A 21,803-nucleotide genomic window follows, 5' to 3' on the forward strand; every position below is an offset into this window, starting at 1 on the left:
TGCCTTTAGCCAGCGGGTGGTTGGTTGGTGGAACAGACTTCCATCCCTTGTGGTGGAGGTTGATAGCCTAAATAAGTTTAAGGCTCAGCTGGACAGGTATTTTGAACGAACGGAGGGGTGAAGTGGAAGTGGTTTTTTTTTTTTTTTTTTTGGCTGATGCTGCATAAGCTTGCTTTCTTGCATCAAATGCCTCTACTAATGCTAATGCTAAGTTGTAATTTTTGACTATTTTGTATGTGTTAAGTAATTTTTTCACTTGCACACACAGCACTAGATGTAATGGTAAGCATGAGCTCAAGCGATAGTCCCAGCTCCTCCTCCTCCTCTAGTGATTCTACTTAGGATGAATCGGAAGAATCCCCTCCCCTTCTGCAGAAAACACCACTGAAGAGCAGTGCTGCTTCTGCAAAAGCCGCTATGTCTGTTAATGAAAGAATCGATCCCCTCCACCCTCTCCAGGTACCCAAGGGAAGAGTGCATTAAGGAAAAAGAAACCCATCAAATTAAAATGAAGGAGAAAAAGAAACAGAAAGGCAAAATTGGCATCACCTAGTTCTGAAATCATGGATTGCAACAATGTGAGACCAGAGGCCCCCCCCCCTCTGAAGAGTCTGATGAGACTAACGATCCCTCCACATCCAAAGCAGAAGATACCACACTTTCACTAAAAGAACCCATCACTAAAAATAATAGTTCTTCTGCCCATGGTGCCTCTGTAGCCAAGTGGGCAGGAGCAGCAATGCGTAGTACACGCTTCTTGATTAGATGAGGGTTCGAGCTCGTGACCACCAAATACGGAGGATGCGGAAAGGTCAAGGAATGACCACTGCACATCCCCGGAGCAATATGGCCTTAGTTGCTAATGCTCCTAAAAACCAAATAACAAACAAACAACATCTGCCCACAGTGGGTGTAAGGGTGGTAATGGCCCTCATGGCTCACTTCTACTATCGGACAAAAATGATAACCTTGATCCTGCACTAATTTAAGCAGAAATGACTAATCTGAAAACGACACTGCTTGGCTACATGGTAATTGAAACAAATAAAAATACAAAACTGGACAACAACTTCAACCAGGGACTTTGGGCAAAACTGGAGTTCATAACCACAGCACTCATTATCAGGAATGAAAAGTTAAAGGCGAAGACAGCAGAACTGCAAAATCAGGGCTGATCATTTTGACAACCTTATGGCAGGAAGGGTGCAAGGGCCCATAACACATGTAGATACTGTTAAGAAGCAATCCACAGTTGGAGTACCAAATATGGTTACTAAGGACACTGCTCCATGTGCAAAACTACTGTACCCAACCTCAAAACCCACAGGCTCACAAAAAGAACCACAGCACATTGCAATCTTTCATCCCACTGAAAAATCACAGCTTGAATCCAGTCAGGAAGTTATGAAAAGAGTGGAAGAAACCTTGCAAACTGAACACAAAGATGTTAAAATAAAGATCATCAGAACAGTCAGAAATAAAGGAGTCCTTGTTGAGGCCATCAATGGAGAGGATTTGAGCAGGATTAGTAATACAACAATTCTTAACTTAGTAGGATTAATTCACGAGAAACCAAAACTTTCAAATCCTACTATACTAGTCTATAATGTGCCAAAGGAGTACATGAAAGAGGATATACTGGAAGACATCACATCTTCTATAAAAACTTGCAGGAGTTTGAATTTTCCCTGGATGAAATCAGACAGAAGATAACAATTAGATTCAGCAGGGTCCAAGAACCAACTGACAAACTGGGTCATAAGCTTCCACCCCAATATCCGAAAGCACAAATGTCTAAATGCTTCAAGTGCTTGTCCTATGGTCACTCATATCAATACTGCACACAGAAGGTGGGCACATTTTTTCAGACTGTCCACACAAAGCAGACTCCCCCAAATGTGTAAATCGCAAAGGCAGAAATAAGGATCACAATCACTCTGTCTGAGACTCTAAATGCCCTGATATCTCCGTGCAGTTGAATTAGCCAGTATGAAAATCCTCCATGAATAACCAGAGAAACCAGAACCAAGGATCCAGAATAAAAATCATTCAGGTGAATGGGCATCACTCAAGAATGGTGGCAGATGAGATCAGGGTTGCTGCCCTGGAGAGGAAATATGATATTATCTGTCTGTAGAAGCCATATTCCACCTCCGAAGCTGGTGGAAACACTTTCAAAATCACGGAATATCCTATTACCTCCAGGATGTTCTACACTACGGCAGTTTATCCAAAGGCTGCTATTATCATCCTGAACAATCAGATTGTTACCACATCAATATCCAGCTTGTGTACCCAGAACTCCTCCTATATTCATGTTGCTTGTGCTGTGGGCTGCTGTATCGACATTCGAAAGGAAGGACCACAACTTATCTAGACTACCCAACAGATCCACAGAAAATAAGAGATTAACAGAACATCTGCAATATATCTAGCAAAATAGATGGAATCTTACAACAAAAGGGCAAGTCACCAAAAAATTTATACCTGACGTCAGCAGGGTATATCCTATCTCCCCGTCCTGGTTTTCCCCTGGCTTGCACACCACCTTCCTTCTTACAGGACATGGCTTCTTCAGAGGGAAACTCCACGAGCTGGGAATCTCTGACAACCCGAGCTGTAACTGCGGGCAGGAGGAAACCTGGGAACACCTTATCCATGATTGTGACAACTATGAGGATCTCAGATGTCAGCTATACACATGCATCAACTCCTTGCTAAGGAACCGAGAAGAAATAATACTGCAAGAAGAAGATAATAATTACCAGGCTTTCACCGTCTTTGCCCACGAACTCTTTGAAAGATAAAGATCCCTGCCACATCATCACTAACCTATGAAAACACAGATGTGACTACCGGAAATGACTGCAAAACACCGAACTAGTGACCACCTGAAGTAGATACAACACATGAGTATGACGAACTGGACCTGACTTCTGGACTTGGACCTCCACCAGACTAACGCAAAGATGAAGATTGCAACTTGGACTCGGACCTCCACTGGACTAACACAAAGGTGAAGATTGCATCTTATGATGCCATACAGCCATATGGTGCCCCGACTAGACACTCTGCCTATCCTGATTTTTACTCCTCTTTCCCTGGCAGGGTGGAGGGGGGGACAGCCTGCTGTCTACTTCCCCTCCTGCCACTCTTTCTCCTCTGGTGGGGCATGGGCAAGCCCCACTATTTCAACATGGGTCATCTTCCCTATCGACCCCTTACTTCCAATTTCCAACTCCCCCAGTCTTCTGCTTCCCTTCCCATCTCTTTCCCCTTACACAGTACCTGCCCCACATGTCCAAATTTAAAACACCAAAATTCATGCCCAATCTATTAGGAAATCTTATCACTTCCAGGGCCCCTCTAAACAGTGTATAATATACCATCCCAACTGTGCCCAAATGAAAAGAAGAATTTATTATTATTTTTTTTAGGTCCTAGCCACTGAAATCTCAGGAAAGTAGGTGGCAGGACCTGTCAGAGCAAACTTTAAGGGAACACCTGGCTGGCCTCCATGTGGTGGAGTACGTAAACATCAGGTCCCATCAGGGGCCTGGCGGCTAACAAGCTAGATGAACAAGGGGCACAACATATTACACAACACATAACCCACACACTTTTAAACCTCTGGCCTTGACAGCGTATGCTCCTCGATACAAAGAATATACGTGGAGATGGGGTAAATCCCTGGTGCTGTTAGATGCGAAAATACTCTATATTCATGTTGCTACCCAAGAGCTATCTCCTTCTACCTTGTTTCCTCTCTACTGCCCACCAGCAGCTGATATTCAAGAAGCCCTAAATCTACTTGAGGACTTCCACAGCAGAATGGGACATGCCAACCTTGTCATAACAACAGATTCTAATGCCAAATCCCATCTTTGGCACAGTAACCAAACTGATTCTCGTTGACTGATTCTCGTTGCACCCTCCTTGAGGACTTCATTCTGGTCCACAACTGGACGGTACACAATGAAGGTGGTAAGCCCTACACTTTTTCCAACGTGCATGGGGAGTCCAACATCAACCTCACTTTAACCTCACCCCCAGTTTCTAATCACATTGCAGAGTGGGACATTCTTACAGATATTTCTAACAGTGATCACCATATCTCCTTCACTATCATAGCTGCAGCACCAAAGAACAATGGCAACAACCTGGAGGATCTTAGAAGATTCTCAATCTGAAACATTAATTGGGCTAATTTTAGAGCATCTCTGAACCTTGACTTTAAAGTGACAGCTCCAAACCTTAACAACCTCTCTGCAGATGAATATGCTTGTTATGTACAGTCATCCCTCTTCAGAGCCACTGAATATGCTGCCAAACGAAAAAAAATGCACACTCCTCATACTCCTTGGTGGACACAGGAACTTACTGGTATTGGAAAACAAATGAATGTGGCACGGAGAGCTGTTCAATGACACAGGCACTGGCCTGATCCTGAAGTTAATGCTCTCAAGCAAGAGTACAAGGAGAAGCGAAAAATCTACCATAAAGCCATCGTGGAAAACAAATTAAGGTCTTGGAGACAACTGGTTTCCCAAGCAGGGAACACTAACTAAGATCTGCAGGAACAAAATTATCTGCCCAAATATATACAACACAGTGCAATATCAAAACAGTGAAACATATGAGTGGCACTCCACAGTTGAGAAAATAATTGAACACATCTTTCCCGAAGATGATCCCAATCTTGACAATATGCACTAAATTCAGATTCGAGCAGACAGTGCCACTTATGAAGGTACCCTGGATCTTTTAACTGCTGTTGAACTTGGTGCTGTGGTGGTGTGGTGAATCCTAAAAAGTATCCAGGCCTTGACCTGGTAGAAAATGCAGTCATCACCAGATTTCATGAGCTCTACCTTAATATTTTGTTAAATCTCTACAAGTGCCTCTTGGAAGGCATATTCCCCAATTTCTGGAATTTATTCAAAAACCAGGAAAATCTAAAACTGACCCAAGAGCGTACCACCCAATCTGTCTGTTAGCCAAACTGGGAAAGCTGTTTGAAAGAATGATTGGTTCCAGAATCCAAAACTATCCTAAACTCACAAAACCTTTCATCCAACTCGCAGTATGGGTTCAAGAAAGGATTCTCTGAGGAAGATGCCATTGCAGCCCTTGAAAAAACACTGTTGTTGTTGTTATTTGGTTTTTAGGAGCATTAGCAACTAAGGCCATATTTCTTCGGGGATATGTGGTGGTCATTCCCTGGCCTTTCCACACTGTACACATTCCACAACAGTCTGAGATGGCCATCTTTGTGGATTTTGAGGGTGCCTTTGATACCCTTTGGTGGGAGAGTTCCCTCAGGTCCCTTAGACTGGCAAAATGCAATCAATATCTTTACAGTCATAAGATCCCACTTCAGTAACAGATCAATTCAGGTCACTGCCCAACACCTGTCATATTCAAAATTTATAAACAGAGATTGCCCACAGGGATCAGTGCTAGGACCACTCCTTTGGAACTCTGTACTTGATCAGTGGCTCACCAGAAGCTTTGACAACTTCGTAAATTTCGCCTATGCAGACAACTTGGTTATTTGCATTGCAGGAAGATCCAGGTGAATCCTTGAGGACAGAGCAAAGATTGTCCTGGTAAGCTGGACCCTCACAAATAATTTAAAAATATCAAACACAAAAACAAAGCTAATGATCTTCAAAAACAGGTTGGATTACCGCAGACTCCCTAAAGTGCTTATTCACAGGAAGCAAATTCCATATGTGGCACAAACTAAACACCTTGGCATCATGTTGGACGACAGGCTCAATTTCCATATGTGAACAGTTTGGAAAACAAAACCAAAGCCTTCACTGCAGCCGTCAGCAGGGGACTGGGTGAGTCCCTGTTTCGACTGGGGACTCACCAAAAGAACCCTATCTCTCTACTATAAAGTTGTGTTCTTGCCAATTGCCTCCTATGCTGCTGGGGTCTGGTTCCAAAGGGTCACTAACAGTAAAATCCGGGCCAAACTTCTTTCCATGCAAAGAACCATGCTGCTTGCAACACACCGAGTACCAAGAACAGGGGCTCACATCTGGTGAGTATGGACTTGGAAAACCCAGGGTCCTGAGCTGATTATCATCATTCTTCTCTTTCTTGGTGATTCCCTTCTACTTCTGACTCTCTCTCTCTCTCTCTCTCTCTCTCTCTCTCTCAGAGTAACGGAGGAATTGTTTTTTTTTTTTGGCTGGTGCAGCATGCCTCATATGGCTAATAATAATAATAATAAAATAATAATAACCTCAACTAATGCACTGCAGGTTCTATCGGGGCCCTTGACCTGGATCTATATATAGCTTATAGAGGCTGCATCTACAAACATAAAAAAGGCCTACCAACCTCACTCCTTGGAATAGGACAACCCACCATGACATTGACCCGCACCGCGATGTCGTGGTTGTGGACAGGTCCCACCATTACCTACGGCACACCTGGTTGGAATCGTTAAACATAAAATGCTCGGATACCTCTTTGAACAGGAACAGTGGTTGTCAAGTTAACCCCATCACAGAAGCAATAATTCTGTCCATAGACAAACGCTGGCCGCGTCACCACCATACGTCACAGCCACAAACTTCAACCTCAAACAATTAGCCATGCACCTCACGCACCACTTGGCAGTGCACATCTCCATTCTAACTGTCATTTAATATATTTTCTATTTAACTGAAGAAGGCTGTCTACTCAGCCGAAAGCTCTTTTGTATATTAACCGTTCTTTGTATGTATGTTCTAGTATTAAACCGCTCTGAGGAATTATAATTTTTCATTTCAATAATATGAATCCGGAGCGCATAGGCCTCTTTCACCATCCTTGGAATAGACTGCAATCCTGCTACAAATATCAAACAGGAAAAAATAAACCTATGGAATAAACTCCTCTCCCTTTGGCAGGTTAGATGGGAGTAAAGTCCCACTGGAGAGGTCATCAGACTTTTTATCCCAGATGTCATCTTTGCCATGAATAAGCCGCATTGTAATTAGTCCTACCCATCCACGAGCAAGTTCTATATCCTAACAGGGCATGCCATTCTTAAAGCGAAACTGTTCCAATTCGGACTGGTGACAAATCCCTACCTAAATGATTTAATTACTATTCTTTTAGAAAAAACCATTGCAGATTTATTCAAAGGTGAGTACAGTTTTTTTTTTTTTTTTAAGCACTTGCTATTCCATATTTTATTTTATTTAATTTATTTATTATTATTATTTATTTTATTTATTATTTTATTTTATTATTATTATTATTATTTATTTTTCTTTCTGCTGGTACTCAGGATCCTGAACATCCTGAGTGCAGGATTGCTGGCATCCACTACCTCCAGTGGATGTGGGATTTTAGTGCACTACTGATAGTAGTTATGCCCGGCTCCACATGCCTTGGGACGGGCATCAGACAGCAGTTGCTCAGGTGTTGGCTACTCACATTTCAGTCCCTGATTACACAGATTCTGTAGTCAAGACAGACAATTTGCAGAGATGGACCCAGGTGCTGGAACTGCTACAAACAGGTCACATACATACATACCTACCTAAACATTATTGCTGACCCTTTCATATACCCTTTCATAGCAACAGTCTTCCTCCTGGTGGTGGCGTCTTTCAGCAGGATAATGTGCCATGCCACACAGTCTGGTTTGCAGAACACGAGAAAGACTTCCAGGTATTGCACTGGCCTCCAAATTCCTCAGACATCAATCCCATCGAGCATCTGTGGTTTGTGCTGGAACAACAACTCCGATCCCAGATGTCAAATGTAAAGTACTACACATGGGAAACAGCAACCCCAGAGCAACATATCAACTCTGTGGTACTACACTGCCAGTGGTAGAGAATGAAAGGGACCTGGGGGTGGTTGTAGGGGTGGTTCCGATCTGTGGCATCTCAACCACAGACCTTACAGGAATTAAAGGATCTGCTGGTTACGTGCTGGTACCAGATACCACAAGACACATTTAGAAATCTTGTAGCAATCATGCCTCATCAGGTACGAGCTGTTTTGGCTGAACGTGGAGGGTCAACATCATATTAGGAAGGTGGTCATAATGTTTTGGCTCATCGGTGTATAGAAACTGTGAAGGTCAAAATGCACGAGTGCATCAAATATTGTGATTGCACAGCAAAACCAATACTAAACCTTCTCAGTACAGTGGACCCCTGCTTTATGATTGGTTCACTGTACAATCAAATCACTTTATGATGGTCTCTCCATTCACTATATGATATGTGGTAAGTGCCGGTCATTGTGATCACATTTGTGAAATGAATTTTAATTCTATTAAATGGCGATTTTGATAAGCAAAATTAGGAGGAATATTATCCACAGGCTATAAAAGTAAAGATATAAAGCACAGATTTATGCTTTATTGTTATCTTGCCAATTAACAAAATTTAATGATACATGAAAATCAGAAGAATATTTTCCAAAGGTTAAATAAAAATAAATTTTACGCTTACATACATAGCTTAATTACTATTGTAATATGTACATGCTAACTGTTATTTCTATTCAATGACATTATTTTTAACAATGACACTATTGCAAATGCAATCAGATCGAGTTTACTATCCATTTATAATAGATTGCACTAACAGAAAAGCCCAATAAACTGGAAATTTCAAATTGTTTTTATTGTTTTATGGTCATGACCTCCAGAAATATCATAAAGGCGTTCAAAATTGATTCTTATAACCAAACATATGATAACAATGAAAGTGTAGTGCATTTTAATTATTTGAATTGGTTTTCTAAAATTTGATTCTATAAAGCGGCTGATTCTACTAATCAGTGTTAAGAGGAGCCTACTTATTTCACTTTACAATGGACTTGACTTACATTTTTCTCCGACCGTACCACGTGGTCCTTTCTCTCAGCCAATAGCAGCTTTGTTGTAAACTTATTGGCTGCGTGTTTTGTTTTTGCATCCTTTAGTTGAAGTGGTTTTTTGTGTTGTGCTTTAATCAATATACAGTCAGTCCTCATATAGCACGATAGTTGTGTTCCTAGAAACCCTCGTGCAATATAAACAACAGGCCCTATGGGAAAAATAGGGTTATGTGCCAACCACCCAAGATCGAACATACATTTGTAGCCAAAACATTACCAAACACAATAAATAATCATAAAAAAATACGTAAGTATTTTATTACGACTATTACGTAATAAAATACTGCTAATTCTTTTGCTTCTATCGTAAGCAAACTTGTTTTTTTGTTTGATTTTCTATCCAAACAGATGACAGCCATTCCATCTCTTCCAATTCTTTGTGTCTTAATCTAATGGATTTTAATTACACTTTGAGTTGTTCCTACTATGAAAGTTGTTTTTATTTTCTCTGCATTCTTTGTAATTCTTGGTATTGCCTCATTTAGGTCTGTAGCACGTGCAGTATCACATGGTCTTTCATTTCGCTCAAAGCGTTTCACAATTTCCTATTTTTTCTCTTTCAACAGAGGAAGACTGGCCACAAGCCTTACCGGGGCAATCCCGGTGGGCCAGAGGCCTCTGTGATTTTGGCCATAAACCATAGTATGAGGCCACTACAGATTTTCCCGGGTAAATATTTTTGACCCAGTCTGCCTCTGTTTATCGATATTACTTTTCTTTTTCTCTCTGAATCTGCAGTGTCTTCCTTTTCACACCTGTTAAGTATTTTACTCATTTTTAGGGAATAAAGCACAATTACAAAATGAGGAGGCACGCTTGATACAAATCATAAACAAAGCTGCGCGTGTGTAGCAACTGAATAAACAACACCGTAAAGGCAGAGATACACTATTAACACCTCACATTTCTAGGGGTTACTACCATAAAACAATTTCCAGTTACATTTCTGCTAGTGGAATCTGTTATAAACTGGTAGTAAACTCGATCGAATTGCGTTTGCGATTATGCCGATAACTGGAATTGTGTTATTATGGTGAAATGTGTTTCCCCTTCACTGATATAAAAAACATAAATACATTTTCAGAATCTTCTCTTCATTCCTATCGTGTTGCGTTCGGTTGGGGTGATTCTGCGTTTGACTGCCATTTCTTGTAAACACAAAGGCGAATCGTGCATAAGCAAATTTGGTTCGTGTTATATAAGATATCACTCCCCTATTTATAAATCATGTATGATCGAATTCGTGTTGTGTAAACACGTGTTATATGAGGACTGACTGTATTAGTTTAATAAATTTTTCAATATGTACAATTTTCATTAAAAAATTCACCTTTTAGAGAGATAAACAGCTTTAGTTATATAACAAAAATTTCAATTTCAAAGGTCTTGGAAAGAATTACTAAAAAATCAATGTGTTATTGGGTTCACATTATGATATTTTCATGATACAATGGTGTCATGGATTAATATCCATGATTAATGGATTAAACAAAAAACAAAATCAATTTTTGTTATAGTGTTATAATTCAAATATAAAATTAATATTTAATGCACACCTTAAAAGGCTGACTGTCATCTGTTTCCCTGCTACTGAAGTCAAAGGCAAGATAGATGTCAACTCCACGCTGAGGTCGTAACAACAACGGAAAAGGCAAATTGAAAGTTAATCCTCCATCCACCAAATAGAGAGTTTTGGACTGAGTAGGAATCGCTTCTGTTAAGCCTTTAAATAATTGATCTAAGTGGAAATTTCATGTAACAGAATTCAACTAATATTAAATACTAATCACATCTAAAAAAAAAAAAAAAAAAAACAGTTCAGTTTTTGTTGATTTAAATAGAAACCTTCAGTTCATATTTAAACAAGAAATATTCTGCTTGTATCTTCATATACATTGGTGTTAAAGAAAGTGCATCACCCATTAAAATTGTAATTGTCGTCGAAATAACGTAAGTATATGGCAATATTTCTTACAGATCACATCAGATAAGATTGACACATGTAGGTGATGACGTAATATTGCATCAGCTGTTACTTTCAGCTATATAAGAATGCTCTGCAAGAGTTGCAGTCATTTCTTGCTTGTTAGGATGGCGAGTTACGTGCATTTGATGCCACGAAGAAAGAGTGCTATTGTTGCTTTACGTGAGGAAGGTTGTTCTTCCCGTCATATTGTTTATAGAGTGTCTTGTAATCAGCCGACAGCGAGAAGATTTCTTTACAAACTCAAGAATACTAGTTAAGCTGATAGGAAAAAAAGGAACTGGATGCAAACAAACGAGTCTCCATGCCAAAACAGGACCGCATTTTGAAGCACTTATGCCTTAAAAACCAAAAAGCTTCTTCGTCTGAGCTGAAAAGAGAATGGCAAGAACATACAGGAGTGGTAGCAAGTGCAGTAACAGTCAGAAGACACTTCTTCAAAAATGGACTTGTAGTCCATCGTTTTAAGAAGAAGGCCCTCCTCACAGAAAAAATGAAAAAGTCCCAATTAATTTGGTGTAAGGAGCATGTCAAATGGACTCCCGAGCAGTGCAAGTCAGTTATTTTCTCGGATGAAAAGAAATTCAACCTGCATGGCTCTGATGGGAGACAAACGATTCGCCGTAGAGGTGGTGAAAAATACCATTCCGGACTGTATGGTGTCTACAGTGAAATTCCCTACCAGCCAAATGATATGGGGGTGCATTTCATATCATGGAGTAGGTCACCTGCAGTTTATAAAAGGTTCCGAAAATGCCAATGAATACCTGGCTATATTGGAAGGCAAATTGCTGCCAACCATTAGAGACGATTTCAACCTGCCAAGTAACTGCATCTTTCAGGATGACTCTACTCCTTGTCAATGGGCAAAAAGTGTAAGTAGGCACTTCTGTAGTTACTTTAGCTAAATTTCTGCACTGGAGGTTCAACAGTAATGTGTTTACATTTGTTACAGGTGAAAAAATGGTTGGAAGAACGGTCCATTACAACTCTTAGCTGGCCAGGAAACAGCCCGGACCTGAATCCTATAGAGAACTGTTGGCATTGTGTGAAATCTACAGTTGACAGAAAGAAACCAAAGACCCTTTGTGAACTTCAGGAAGCCATAATTTGTGTTTGGAACCACGAACTATTAGTTGATTATCTTCAGAAATTGATCTTGTCAATGCCTCGACGATGTGTTGCTGTCATCAGAGCTAGAGGTGGGTCAACTAAATATTAGTTTGCACTTGGTCAACTTTTCATTTTATTTTCCATTTAAAATGATAAAATGAAGAAAATTGAGGGGCTTCTGATAACATTTCAGCCATAATTGTCGTGATTACCAAAACTGTTGTATAAAGGTTGCACATGCTCATTTTGTAATATTTTGAGAACACCTGTCAATTATTACTTAGCTTTGCCTTAACTATTAATAAATATCTTTTGTTTATATTTCTATTTGTGATGCTAGTCATTAATGTAACATACCATCACGAAAAAGGATTAAAAATGTGAAATTCCTAGGTGATGCACTTTCTTTGAACACCAGTGTATTTCAAATTTAAATTAACATAAACCTTCAGTTTGTACTGATTTAAATAGAAACTGATCCTGTTGGTGAATCAGTAATTGCAAGCTTGATATTTAAATATATATATATATATATATATATATATATATTCAATAATGTAAACTTCATAGCATGACAGGTGCATAGCATTATTATTGCATTAGGATATAAGTTTAGGGTAATATTTTTAATTATACAGAGTTTGAACCATAATCATGACTCCGACCAGAACAGCAAAGCAACAAGCACAAAGTAGTGGGAGTGTGGTAGCTCGGGGAAGAACTGAGGGGGGGGGATTGTCCTTTAAATCACAGGCTTACAAAATGTACTTGTTCAATGTTTGCAGAGTTATCAGGAAACGGAAATGATATTTCCAAGGGGGATGTCTTTCTGTGTTCTTGATGTAAAAAAGTGTGAGGATTTTAGGCACCTAACTCAGCATTGTTATGGGCCTTTATGAGGGCTTGAAGGAGTAGATGCCCTTGAAGGATTTAAATTAGGGGATTCATCAAGCTCTCAACTGCCCACATTAATACCAGAGCTTGCACTTGATCATCAGGCAACACAGCAGCAGCATTCACAGAGGCAGAATGCCACTGTGTAGCTAACAGGAGCTAGTTGTCGGTGACTCTATTGTCAGGGAAATGGGAAATATATTGTGCAAAAAGGATAGTTGGAACAGGACCAAGGTATGTCTGTCAGGGGCAAACGTTGATGACATTGAGACGATATCATCTTTTAAGGGCGCAAAAGGTGATTAGCATTAGAAGAGGCATTCGATGCAAGAAAGCAAGCTTATGCAGCATCAGCCAATAAAAAAACACTTCCACTTCACCCCTCTGTTCGTTCGAAATACCTGTCCAGCTGAGCTTTAAACTTATTTAGGCTATCAACTTCCACGACAAGGGATGGAAGTCTGTTCCACCAACCAACCACCTGCTGGCTAAAGGCAAATTTCCGCACGTCTATCCTACATCTGTCTTTCCTCAATTTGAATTTATGCCCTCTCAGGTGATTATTCTGAGCGAGAGGAAGAATCCCATCAGCATTGAGCATGCTCAAACCATTCAAGGCTTTATACACCTCTATCAGATCACCTCGCTGGTGCCTAGTCTCCAGACGCTGTAATTTGCAAAACTTAAGCCTTTCTTCGTAAGAACACCCCTTTGTTCCATTCACTAATCTTGTTGCCCTTCTCTGTACTCGCTCCAGCAGCTCTACATCCTTCTTGAAATGAGGCCTCCAGACCTGTATACAGTACTCTAGGTGTGGCCTGACCATTGCCTTATACAATGGAATAATCACCTCCTTATCCCTGCTAGAAAAATTCCTATATATCATTGACAATACACCATGAGCTACTCTTGCAGCCCGTCTGCACTGCTCAGAGAAATTCATATCTGCCTGCACAACCACCCCCAGGTCCCTTTCATTCTCTACCACTGGCAGTGTAGCCACAGAGTTGATATGTTGCTCTGGGGTTGCTGTTTCCCATGTGTAGTACTTTACATTTGTCAATGTTAAACTTCATTTGCCACCTCTCAGCCCATCCGCTCAACCTTTCCAGATCCTGTTGCAGCAGCATAGTGTCAGTAGTGTCCTTGACAACCCTAACCCTGCCTACCTTTGTATCGTCTGCAAACTTCGACATTAAGCTTGATATACCATCATCAATATCATTTATAAATACAGAAAACAATAATGGACCCAACACTGAGCCCTGAGGGACTCCACTAATAACATTAGTCCACGACGAGCAGTGTCCATTGATTTCCACTCTCTGTCTTCACCTCCTCAGCCACCCCTTTATCCACAGCCGCAATTGCCTCCAATGTCACACTGCTCCAATTTGTGCACAGTCTTCCATGTGCAACAGTATCAAAAGCCTTTCTAAGATCCAAGTATATAATATCAAAGTTATTCCCTGCATCCAGTTCCTTTGTGACTGCATCATAGTATCCAATCAAATTGGTCAGGCAAGACTTCCCTTTAACAAAACCATGCTGTGTCCGAGCTATAACTGAAGTCTTGTCTAAATGATCCTGCAGTGCTTCTTTAACTAGTGCCTCCATTAATTTTCCTGGAACAGAAGTTAAACTCACAGGTCTATAATTACTTGTGTCAGCCTTTGATCCTCCTTTGTGAATTGGGGTCACATTTGCACAACTCCAGTCTGTGGGTACCTCCCCTGAGTCCAAAGAAGCTCTCATAATTATGGCTAAGGGTTTGCTTACTTCCTCTGCTGCCTCCTTTAATATAACTGGATAGATCCCATCCACCCCAGGTGCCTTTCTTATATTTATCTTCAACAATTTCTCCTCCACTTTACTCTCAGTTATTACAAGATTCTCTAGCTTACTGCTAGAGTTGAATACACTTCTGGCATTCCTCTCGCTAAATAACTCCTCATGTGTGAATATCGATGCAAAATATTCATTTAGTTTGTTAGCTACCTGAGCAGGATCATCCACAGCTGACCCATCGATATCAAGTGGACCAATCTGATTCATCCCCTTTCTTCTAGAGTTTACATAAGTAAAGAACTCTTTGCTGTTTTTCTTTGCATCCCTTGCCAAGGATTTCTCGTAATCTGCCTTCGCCTGCCTAACCTCCTTTGTAACTTGGTTACAGATCAACTTGTATCTATCATAGGCTTCTGTGTCATGTGTTAATTTGTATGTATCCCATGCATGTTTCTTCTTTGCCATATGCCTCATTAGTTCATCTGACATCCATTTAGGCCTAAACCTTGAACAATATTTCTTAGTTGGTATGTAAAGCCTAGTAGCTTCCAAGATAAGTTCTTTGAATGCTTCCCATTTTGCATTTGCTGTTGGTAACATCATCAGTTGGTCCCATTGTATAGAATTTAAATACTGTCTCAGTCCATCCCTCAACTTTAACTCAACAGTAATAACCCTCCCCTTTACCCCTAATGGTAGTTACCTCTTTGAGTAAATCCCACTTCAGCACACTGTGATCACTGCCACCTAGTGCTTCATTTATCTCCAGATTCTTAATGCATGAAGAATCACTGCTGATAATCAAATCAAGAGCATTCCTCCCTCTAGTTGCCTCCCGAACATGCTGATGTAGAAAACAATCATCCAATAAATCTACAAAAGCCTTGCTAGTGTGTAAGTGACCAGCCCCCAAATTCCAGTCAATATCTGGGAAATTAAAATCTCCCATTATAAGACTCTCTCTTTTACTGGCCCACTCTATTTCCCTGTACAGTTTCTTATTATACTCATCAGAGTCATACTACGCTCCTACTCTCAATTATGATCTCCCAATGCTTATGTCACACCAAACTGACTTGACAATGCACTGTCCAGCGATGTCCACTGGCTTCACTTCCTTGGATTTTATGTATTTCTTAACTAATAGCATAACCAACCCCTCCTCCCTTCCCATCCAGTCTATCCTTTCTGTAGACGTTGTACTCCCAAAATTCCAGTTCTGCATTCCTTATATCTGTGTGACACCACGTCCCTGATATCCCAACAATATCTGCCTTTGATGTTTTGAGCAATACCTCAAATTCATCAAATTTATTTACTAAACTCCTAGCATTGGTGTACACGCAAGTATACATGCACCTATTTCTATTCTTAGCTATCCTAACACAACCCGTGTGTTTACTTGTACCACAATGATTCCCAGCAGTCTCTGAAATATCCTGCATCTTGTTTTTCAGGCTTCTGCTCATTCCAATAGAAGCAGTGCAAGAATCTCTTTCACCTTTGCCAATGGCTACTGTTAATCTATTCGTCTTTGTCTCCCCCCAAGCTAGCAGTTTTCCGACCCACCTAACACTGCCTCGATAGCATCAGCAAATATTCTTGCACCCTTTCTATTTAAGTGTATCCCATCCCTGTAGAAGCAATCTCTCCTGTTAATAATATTGTTGTATGCATTGGCACTAATGACATTAAGAGTAGGAGACCTGCAGATTTACTTAACAAGTACAGGTCCATGTTGAAAAAAAGTCGCAAGTTAGGGTTAAATTTGAAAGTGTCTGGAATTCTGTGAAAGGAAGGAGTACATGATAAGAGCCTTGTCAATCAATTCGGCCCTGGAAAGATTGCACAAGCTGAAGCGGTAGAATTTTTCTTGGCATGGTCTGTGCTTGTTAACAAGAGAGACTGCTTCTACAGAGATGGGATACATTTATATAGAAAGGGTGCAAGAATACTTTCTGATGCTATTGAGGCAGTGATAGATGGGTTGGAAAACTGCTAGCTTGGGGAGGAAGACACAGACTAATAGATTAACAACAGCTGCAGGCAGAGGTCAAAGTGATTTTCAAGAAGTGCTGGGAGTCGTCATAGAACAAGTGAATAAATGGGATGTATTCCGGTAACTAAGAGTAAGAATAGCTGCATGTAGACTTGCATGTATGCCAATGCTAGGGAGTATAGTAAATAAATTCGACGAATTTGAGGTGCTGGTCAAGACATGAAATGCAGATATTGTTGGGATATAAGAGATGTGGTGTCACACAGATAAAAGGAATGCAGAATTTTAATTTGGGGAGTACAATGTGTACAGAAAGGTCAGACAGGATAGGAATGGAGGAGGGATTATGCTGTTAGTTAAGAAAACCATAAAATCTAAGGAAGTGCATCCAGTTGACATGGGTAGCCAGGGCAACGATGAATCAGTTTGGTATGACATAAGCACTGGGAAAGCAAAAATGAGAATAGGAGTGTGTTATAGGCCTAATGACTCTGATGAGTTCAACAAACAACTTTACAGAGAAATAGAGTGGGCCAGTAAATCGCAATGTCTTATAATGTGGGATTTTAACTTTCCAGATACTGACTGGAATTTGTGGGTTGGTCACTCGCTCACTCACTACCAAGACCTTTCTAGCTTTAGGGTAAGGCTGAGCAGGCACTATTCAAGGGGTGCCAAGGTTAAGGGGGTCAGCAATGCCACCCCGCTCCTCCCAAAAACAAAGCCTCAAGAAATATTTTGTGTATTTCATGTGTTAACATGTTAGAAACAAATAATATTAAATTCAAAATTAAAATGTTAGAAATTAGTTTCACATATTTTTAAATATTTTAAAACAGCCTTCTACCATCTTAATTTGCAACTGCTATATTTATTTATGAGACTGAATAGGTCAAAGAAATTTATATGCAGATCTTTGTTTTCTTTATTTACTCAAAGGTCTTGTACTTACGTATTCTCCTAGGTATAATTTACAGGCATAATACCTGGTTGCTATGTCTTTTTAACAAAGACCATTGTCTATTAGACCAGTAAATATTTTTTTAATTCTTCGTCATATGCAATGCTTTTTGTAATGAGACTGGGTGCAATGTGTCTGGCAGACACGTCAAATTGTTTGGAGTGCGCAGCTACTGATTATGCGAGAGTGTAACTTCTTCACTCGTGTAGATTCTATTAAATTTGTAAAAGCGTTAACCCTAAAATCTAAAATTATTTAAATATTTATAAATTTTTAATAAATGTTATTTAATATTATACTTCGATTAAAATACATGGGGAATATACTTCAATATATTCCCCATGTATTTTGTGCTTTTCAGTTCCATCGACGGGATATTTTTCGAAAAAATATCCTGTTTAGAATGGTGCCATTCTAAATATTGAAATTAGACCTCCATCATGTCTATTTATTACATCATGGGAGATAAAGTATCAGCAAAACTATATAACTGGTCAAATTGCAAAACTACAGAGCATAAGGGGTAGAAGAAAAATAAATGGATGTGGAAATGGCAATTTTTGTCTTCTGTAGGTTTTTTGCATTTAAAAAATCTCAATATGTGTGCTTGTGTAACTAAAAGTTGCCGATTGAATGCATTGGTATTGTTATTTCTGGCGCAAGGCTACTAGGGCCATATTGCCCCTATCAACAATATGGAGGTCAGACATGGTGATAAGAAAACCATGTCAGAGATGATCATATAGCTGTATCCATTTTAGGGAGCAGAAAAATTCTGGAAGATTTGCATCATTGCCTATGATATGACAAAGTGTTAAAGATTCTTGAAGATTTCGTAGAATACTGAATGAAGCTTTCCAAGCATCAGTGTATAGCTTACAATTAACGAGAATGTGCTTGATTGTGAGAAAAGAGTTGCTGTGCATACACTTCGGAGGATCGTCTCCTGTGAGTAGATAAAGATGGGTGAGATGACTGTGACCGATTTGGGCTCTGGATAGAATGACGTCTTTCTCTCTGTTTACATAGAAACTAGAAGCCTATAACTGTGGTTCAGATTTTATTTGAAGGAGCTTATTCTGCAGTTGAGCTTGCCATAGAAGTGTACATTGTTCCTTACATACATGTCTTATATAGGATCTGTAGTCGATATATATGGAATACAGTAATCTGACGATGCTATGTTGGAAGAATGTTTTGCTGTATAATCTGCTTTTTCATTATTATTATTATTAGCTATATGGTGCAAGGAATGCACCAGCCAAAAAAAAAAATTTCCAAGTTAACCCTAGAGAGAGAGAGAGAGAGAGAGAGAGAGAGAGAGAGAGAGAGAGAGAGAGAGAGAGAGAGAGAGAGAGAGAGGAATCACCAAGAAAGAGAAGAATGATTCCCTGATATCCCAGTGTGGCCTGAGATCCAGCAAAAGATGACTACTTGTTGGTGTTCATGGATATGCATCATCTGAGTTTTTATTGTTTTTATTACAGGGTGTTGGTGAGGAGGAATTTTGCAGGGCTAAAAGTGCACTCTGTGAGTCTGTATATATTACACTATTTTGGATGGACAGATGGAGAATATTTTCAAAGGCAAGCTTGATGGCACATAATTCTCCTGTATAACTGCTGCATTCAGTGGGGAGGGAACAGAGATGGTGTTATAGGGAATGATGGCTGCAGCTCCAACTCCACTTTCAGACTTTGTTCCATCAGTGTATACTTTTCTAAAATGTGGATAATTTTGTGTGTGAGCAGTATGGAGTTGCTGAATATTGATATTTACAAGTGAATGTTTTCCCCAGTTTAGGAAATAGCTGTCACAGCTAGCTGAATGATTCAATAAAAGACCATGGAAGATCGGCACTGCAATTGAATGCAATGTAACTGTTGGATACATAGCAGAGTTACAACTAATTGCATGCATGCATGCTATTTATGTTTTGAGGGCCTTTTGCTTCTAACTAATTGAAAAAAAAAAAGCAGCAACTTGGTAAGCTTCCTCATCATTCAAGTAGATTCTATTAAATTTGTAAAAGTATTTACCTTAAAATCTAAAATTATTTAAATATTTATAAATTTTTAATTAAATAATAAGTTATTTAATTTTTTCCCTTTTTTATTGATTTTTGTTTTTTCATTATTATTTTCATTTAAGTTTTAGTTCATTTAAAAGTTAACAAGATTAAAAAAATATTGGATGGGAATTGAACCTGCCATTCAAAAAGCAAGCTTTATCATTGATTTGATTTTTTTATAGTGTTGATTAATTACCCAAAAAATGTTTAGAAAAAAAGAACCCTCCAAGAGCAGAAAATCGGGTGAGGATTAATACGAGCCATCAACAAATCAAGCAGAATTCAATCACGACATTGCTGTTTCTGAAGTTAACGAGCGTCATAAAGATTCTGTAGAAACTGTAAATCTAAAAAGTGAGAAATTGAATGAACATAGTAAGAGTAACCAATTAAGTCCAAGTTCAAATATTGAAAGTTCAGATAAATTTGAATAAACATCTATTCAGCAAGCTTCACAGGATTATGAGGATATTGGAAATTGGCCTGAAAATACAAAATCCATGACAATGAAAATCCATGACTAATAAGAATTGGCACAAAACAAATAAAGAGAATATAGTTTTACCATAAATGTCAAAAATGACTGAAACAGAAAATTCAATCTGATGTACTATAATCAAATGCTTCCAAATGGTGAAAAATTTCATCACGATTGATTGGTATATTCCAAATATCTAAGGATGCAGTTTATTGCTTTTGCTGCAAATTGTTTTCTTAAATAAAAGTTTCACTAACATACGAAGGTATGAATAACTGAAATGCATATGAAACTAATAAACAACACAAGTGCTTATAAAGTTGAATGCTTATAACGCCTGGAGAGTTCATAAAGAGCTCATTTCAATAGAAGCGGTGCAGAATCACTTTCACCTTTGCCAGCGGCTACTCTTAACTTTTTAGTCCATGTATCCCCCCCAAGTTAGCAGTTTTCCGACCCACCTAACTGTGCCTTGATAGAGGCAGAGTTAGGTGGGGTTCACAGAACTGCACAGAACAAAAAATTTAGTATTATGTGGAACAGCCAATAAGTTGTATGAAGATAATAAAGGAAATTTTTTAAAGACTGTTGAATTGTTAGCGGAATATGAACCAGTAATGAAAGAACACTTAAGAAAGATTATAAGTAAAGAAACTCATCAACATTATTTGCGTAAAAACATTCGAAATGAAATTACAAATCTCTTAAACATTGCTATTAAGGAAAGTATTGTTAAGAAGTTGAAAAAAAAAAAAAAAAAAAAAAGGCAAATATTATTCTATAATTAATGACTGCACGCCCAATCTTTCGCATACTGAGTAAATGACAATAGTAGTGCACTTTGTAAATATACTATCTGCTCCAAATCATGAGTGAAGTTATGTAGAGATCTCTGAGCATTTTTAGGATTCATAAATATTAATATAGCACTGGTAAAGGAATGACGGACATAATATTTGAAGTTTTACAAAAGTGCAATCTCAAGTATACATCAACAGCTCAAGCATGCGTTGAAAGCATATGTACAGAGTCGCATACTTTCCTCATACCCAAGACCATTTTTTTTGGTATCATTCTCTTCGCATTCCTTGAATTTAGTAATAAATAACGCAGCAAGTTGTTGCGTTGAAGCTGTATTGTTTTTGATAGTGAGTAGCATCTTTATGCTTTTTTTCTCATCATCTTCACAAAAGTGGAATGTTTTCAACAACTGTTAAATGGTTAACCTTAAAAGCACTTAGTGATACTAGATGGGCCAGTCATCTGGAAGCACTAAAACCATTGAGATACTACCAACTCAAAGAAATAATTGGAGCTTTAGGAAGTTTTTTGAATGTGCAGCAAACAATCGCAACATCAACAATAACAAAAAATAGATCTGAAGCAAGGACTTTATTACAATATTCTTTGGAAAACAGGCCTTGAGCTTCGGGTTGCATATTAAACAATTTTATAGTGATGACCAACAAACTGAGTTAAAATAAATTTATTGAAATAAATAAATAATAGCAGTAACTGAAAAGGTGGATTCATATACTTATCTGGTCAATTGTAATAATAATAAATGGCTGGAAGTCAAGAGAAGAATAAATTTTGAAAGGATAGCATTCAGGA

The 21,803-nt window shown here is 38.9% G+C and overlaps 1 protein-coding gene across 1 annotated transcript in view; it reads right to left on the reverse strand.

The window, feature by feature from the left end:
- LOC150087309 (cytosolic phospholipase A2-like) overlaps positions 1–21,803 on the reverse strand; it is a 218,438-nt gene that overhangs the window by 43,753 nt on the left and 152,882 nt on the right. Inside the window, exon 8 of the mRNA XM_090371974.1 lies at positions 10,458–10,639. Within this exon, the coding sequence (XP_090228100.1) occupies positions 10,458–10,639 (182 nt within the window). The remainder of the gene's footprint in view (positions 1–10,457; positions 10,640–21,803) is intronic.

The sequence above is a fragment of the Mastigoproctus giganteus genome, chromosome 4 (assembly GCF_048544385.1).
Source record: "Mastigoproctus giganteus isolate SK-2022 chromosome 4, ASM4854438v1, whole genome shotgun sequence".
NCBI lineage: Eukaryota > Metazoa > Arthropoda > Arachnida > Uropygi > Thelyphonidae > Mastigoproctus > Mastigoproctus giganteus.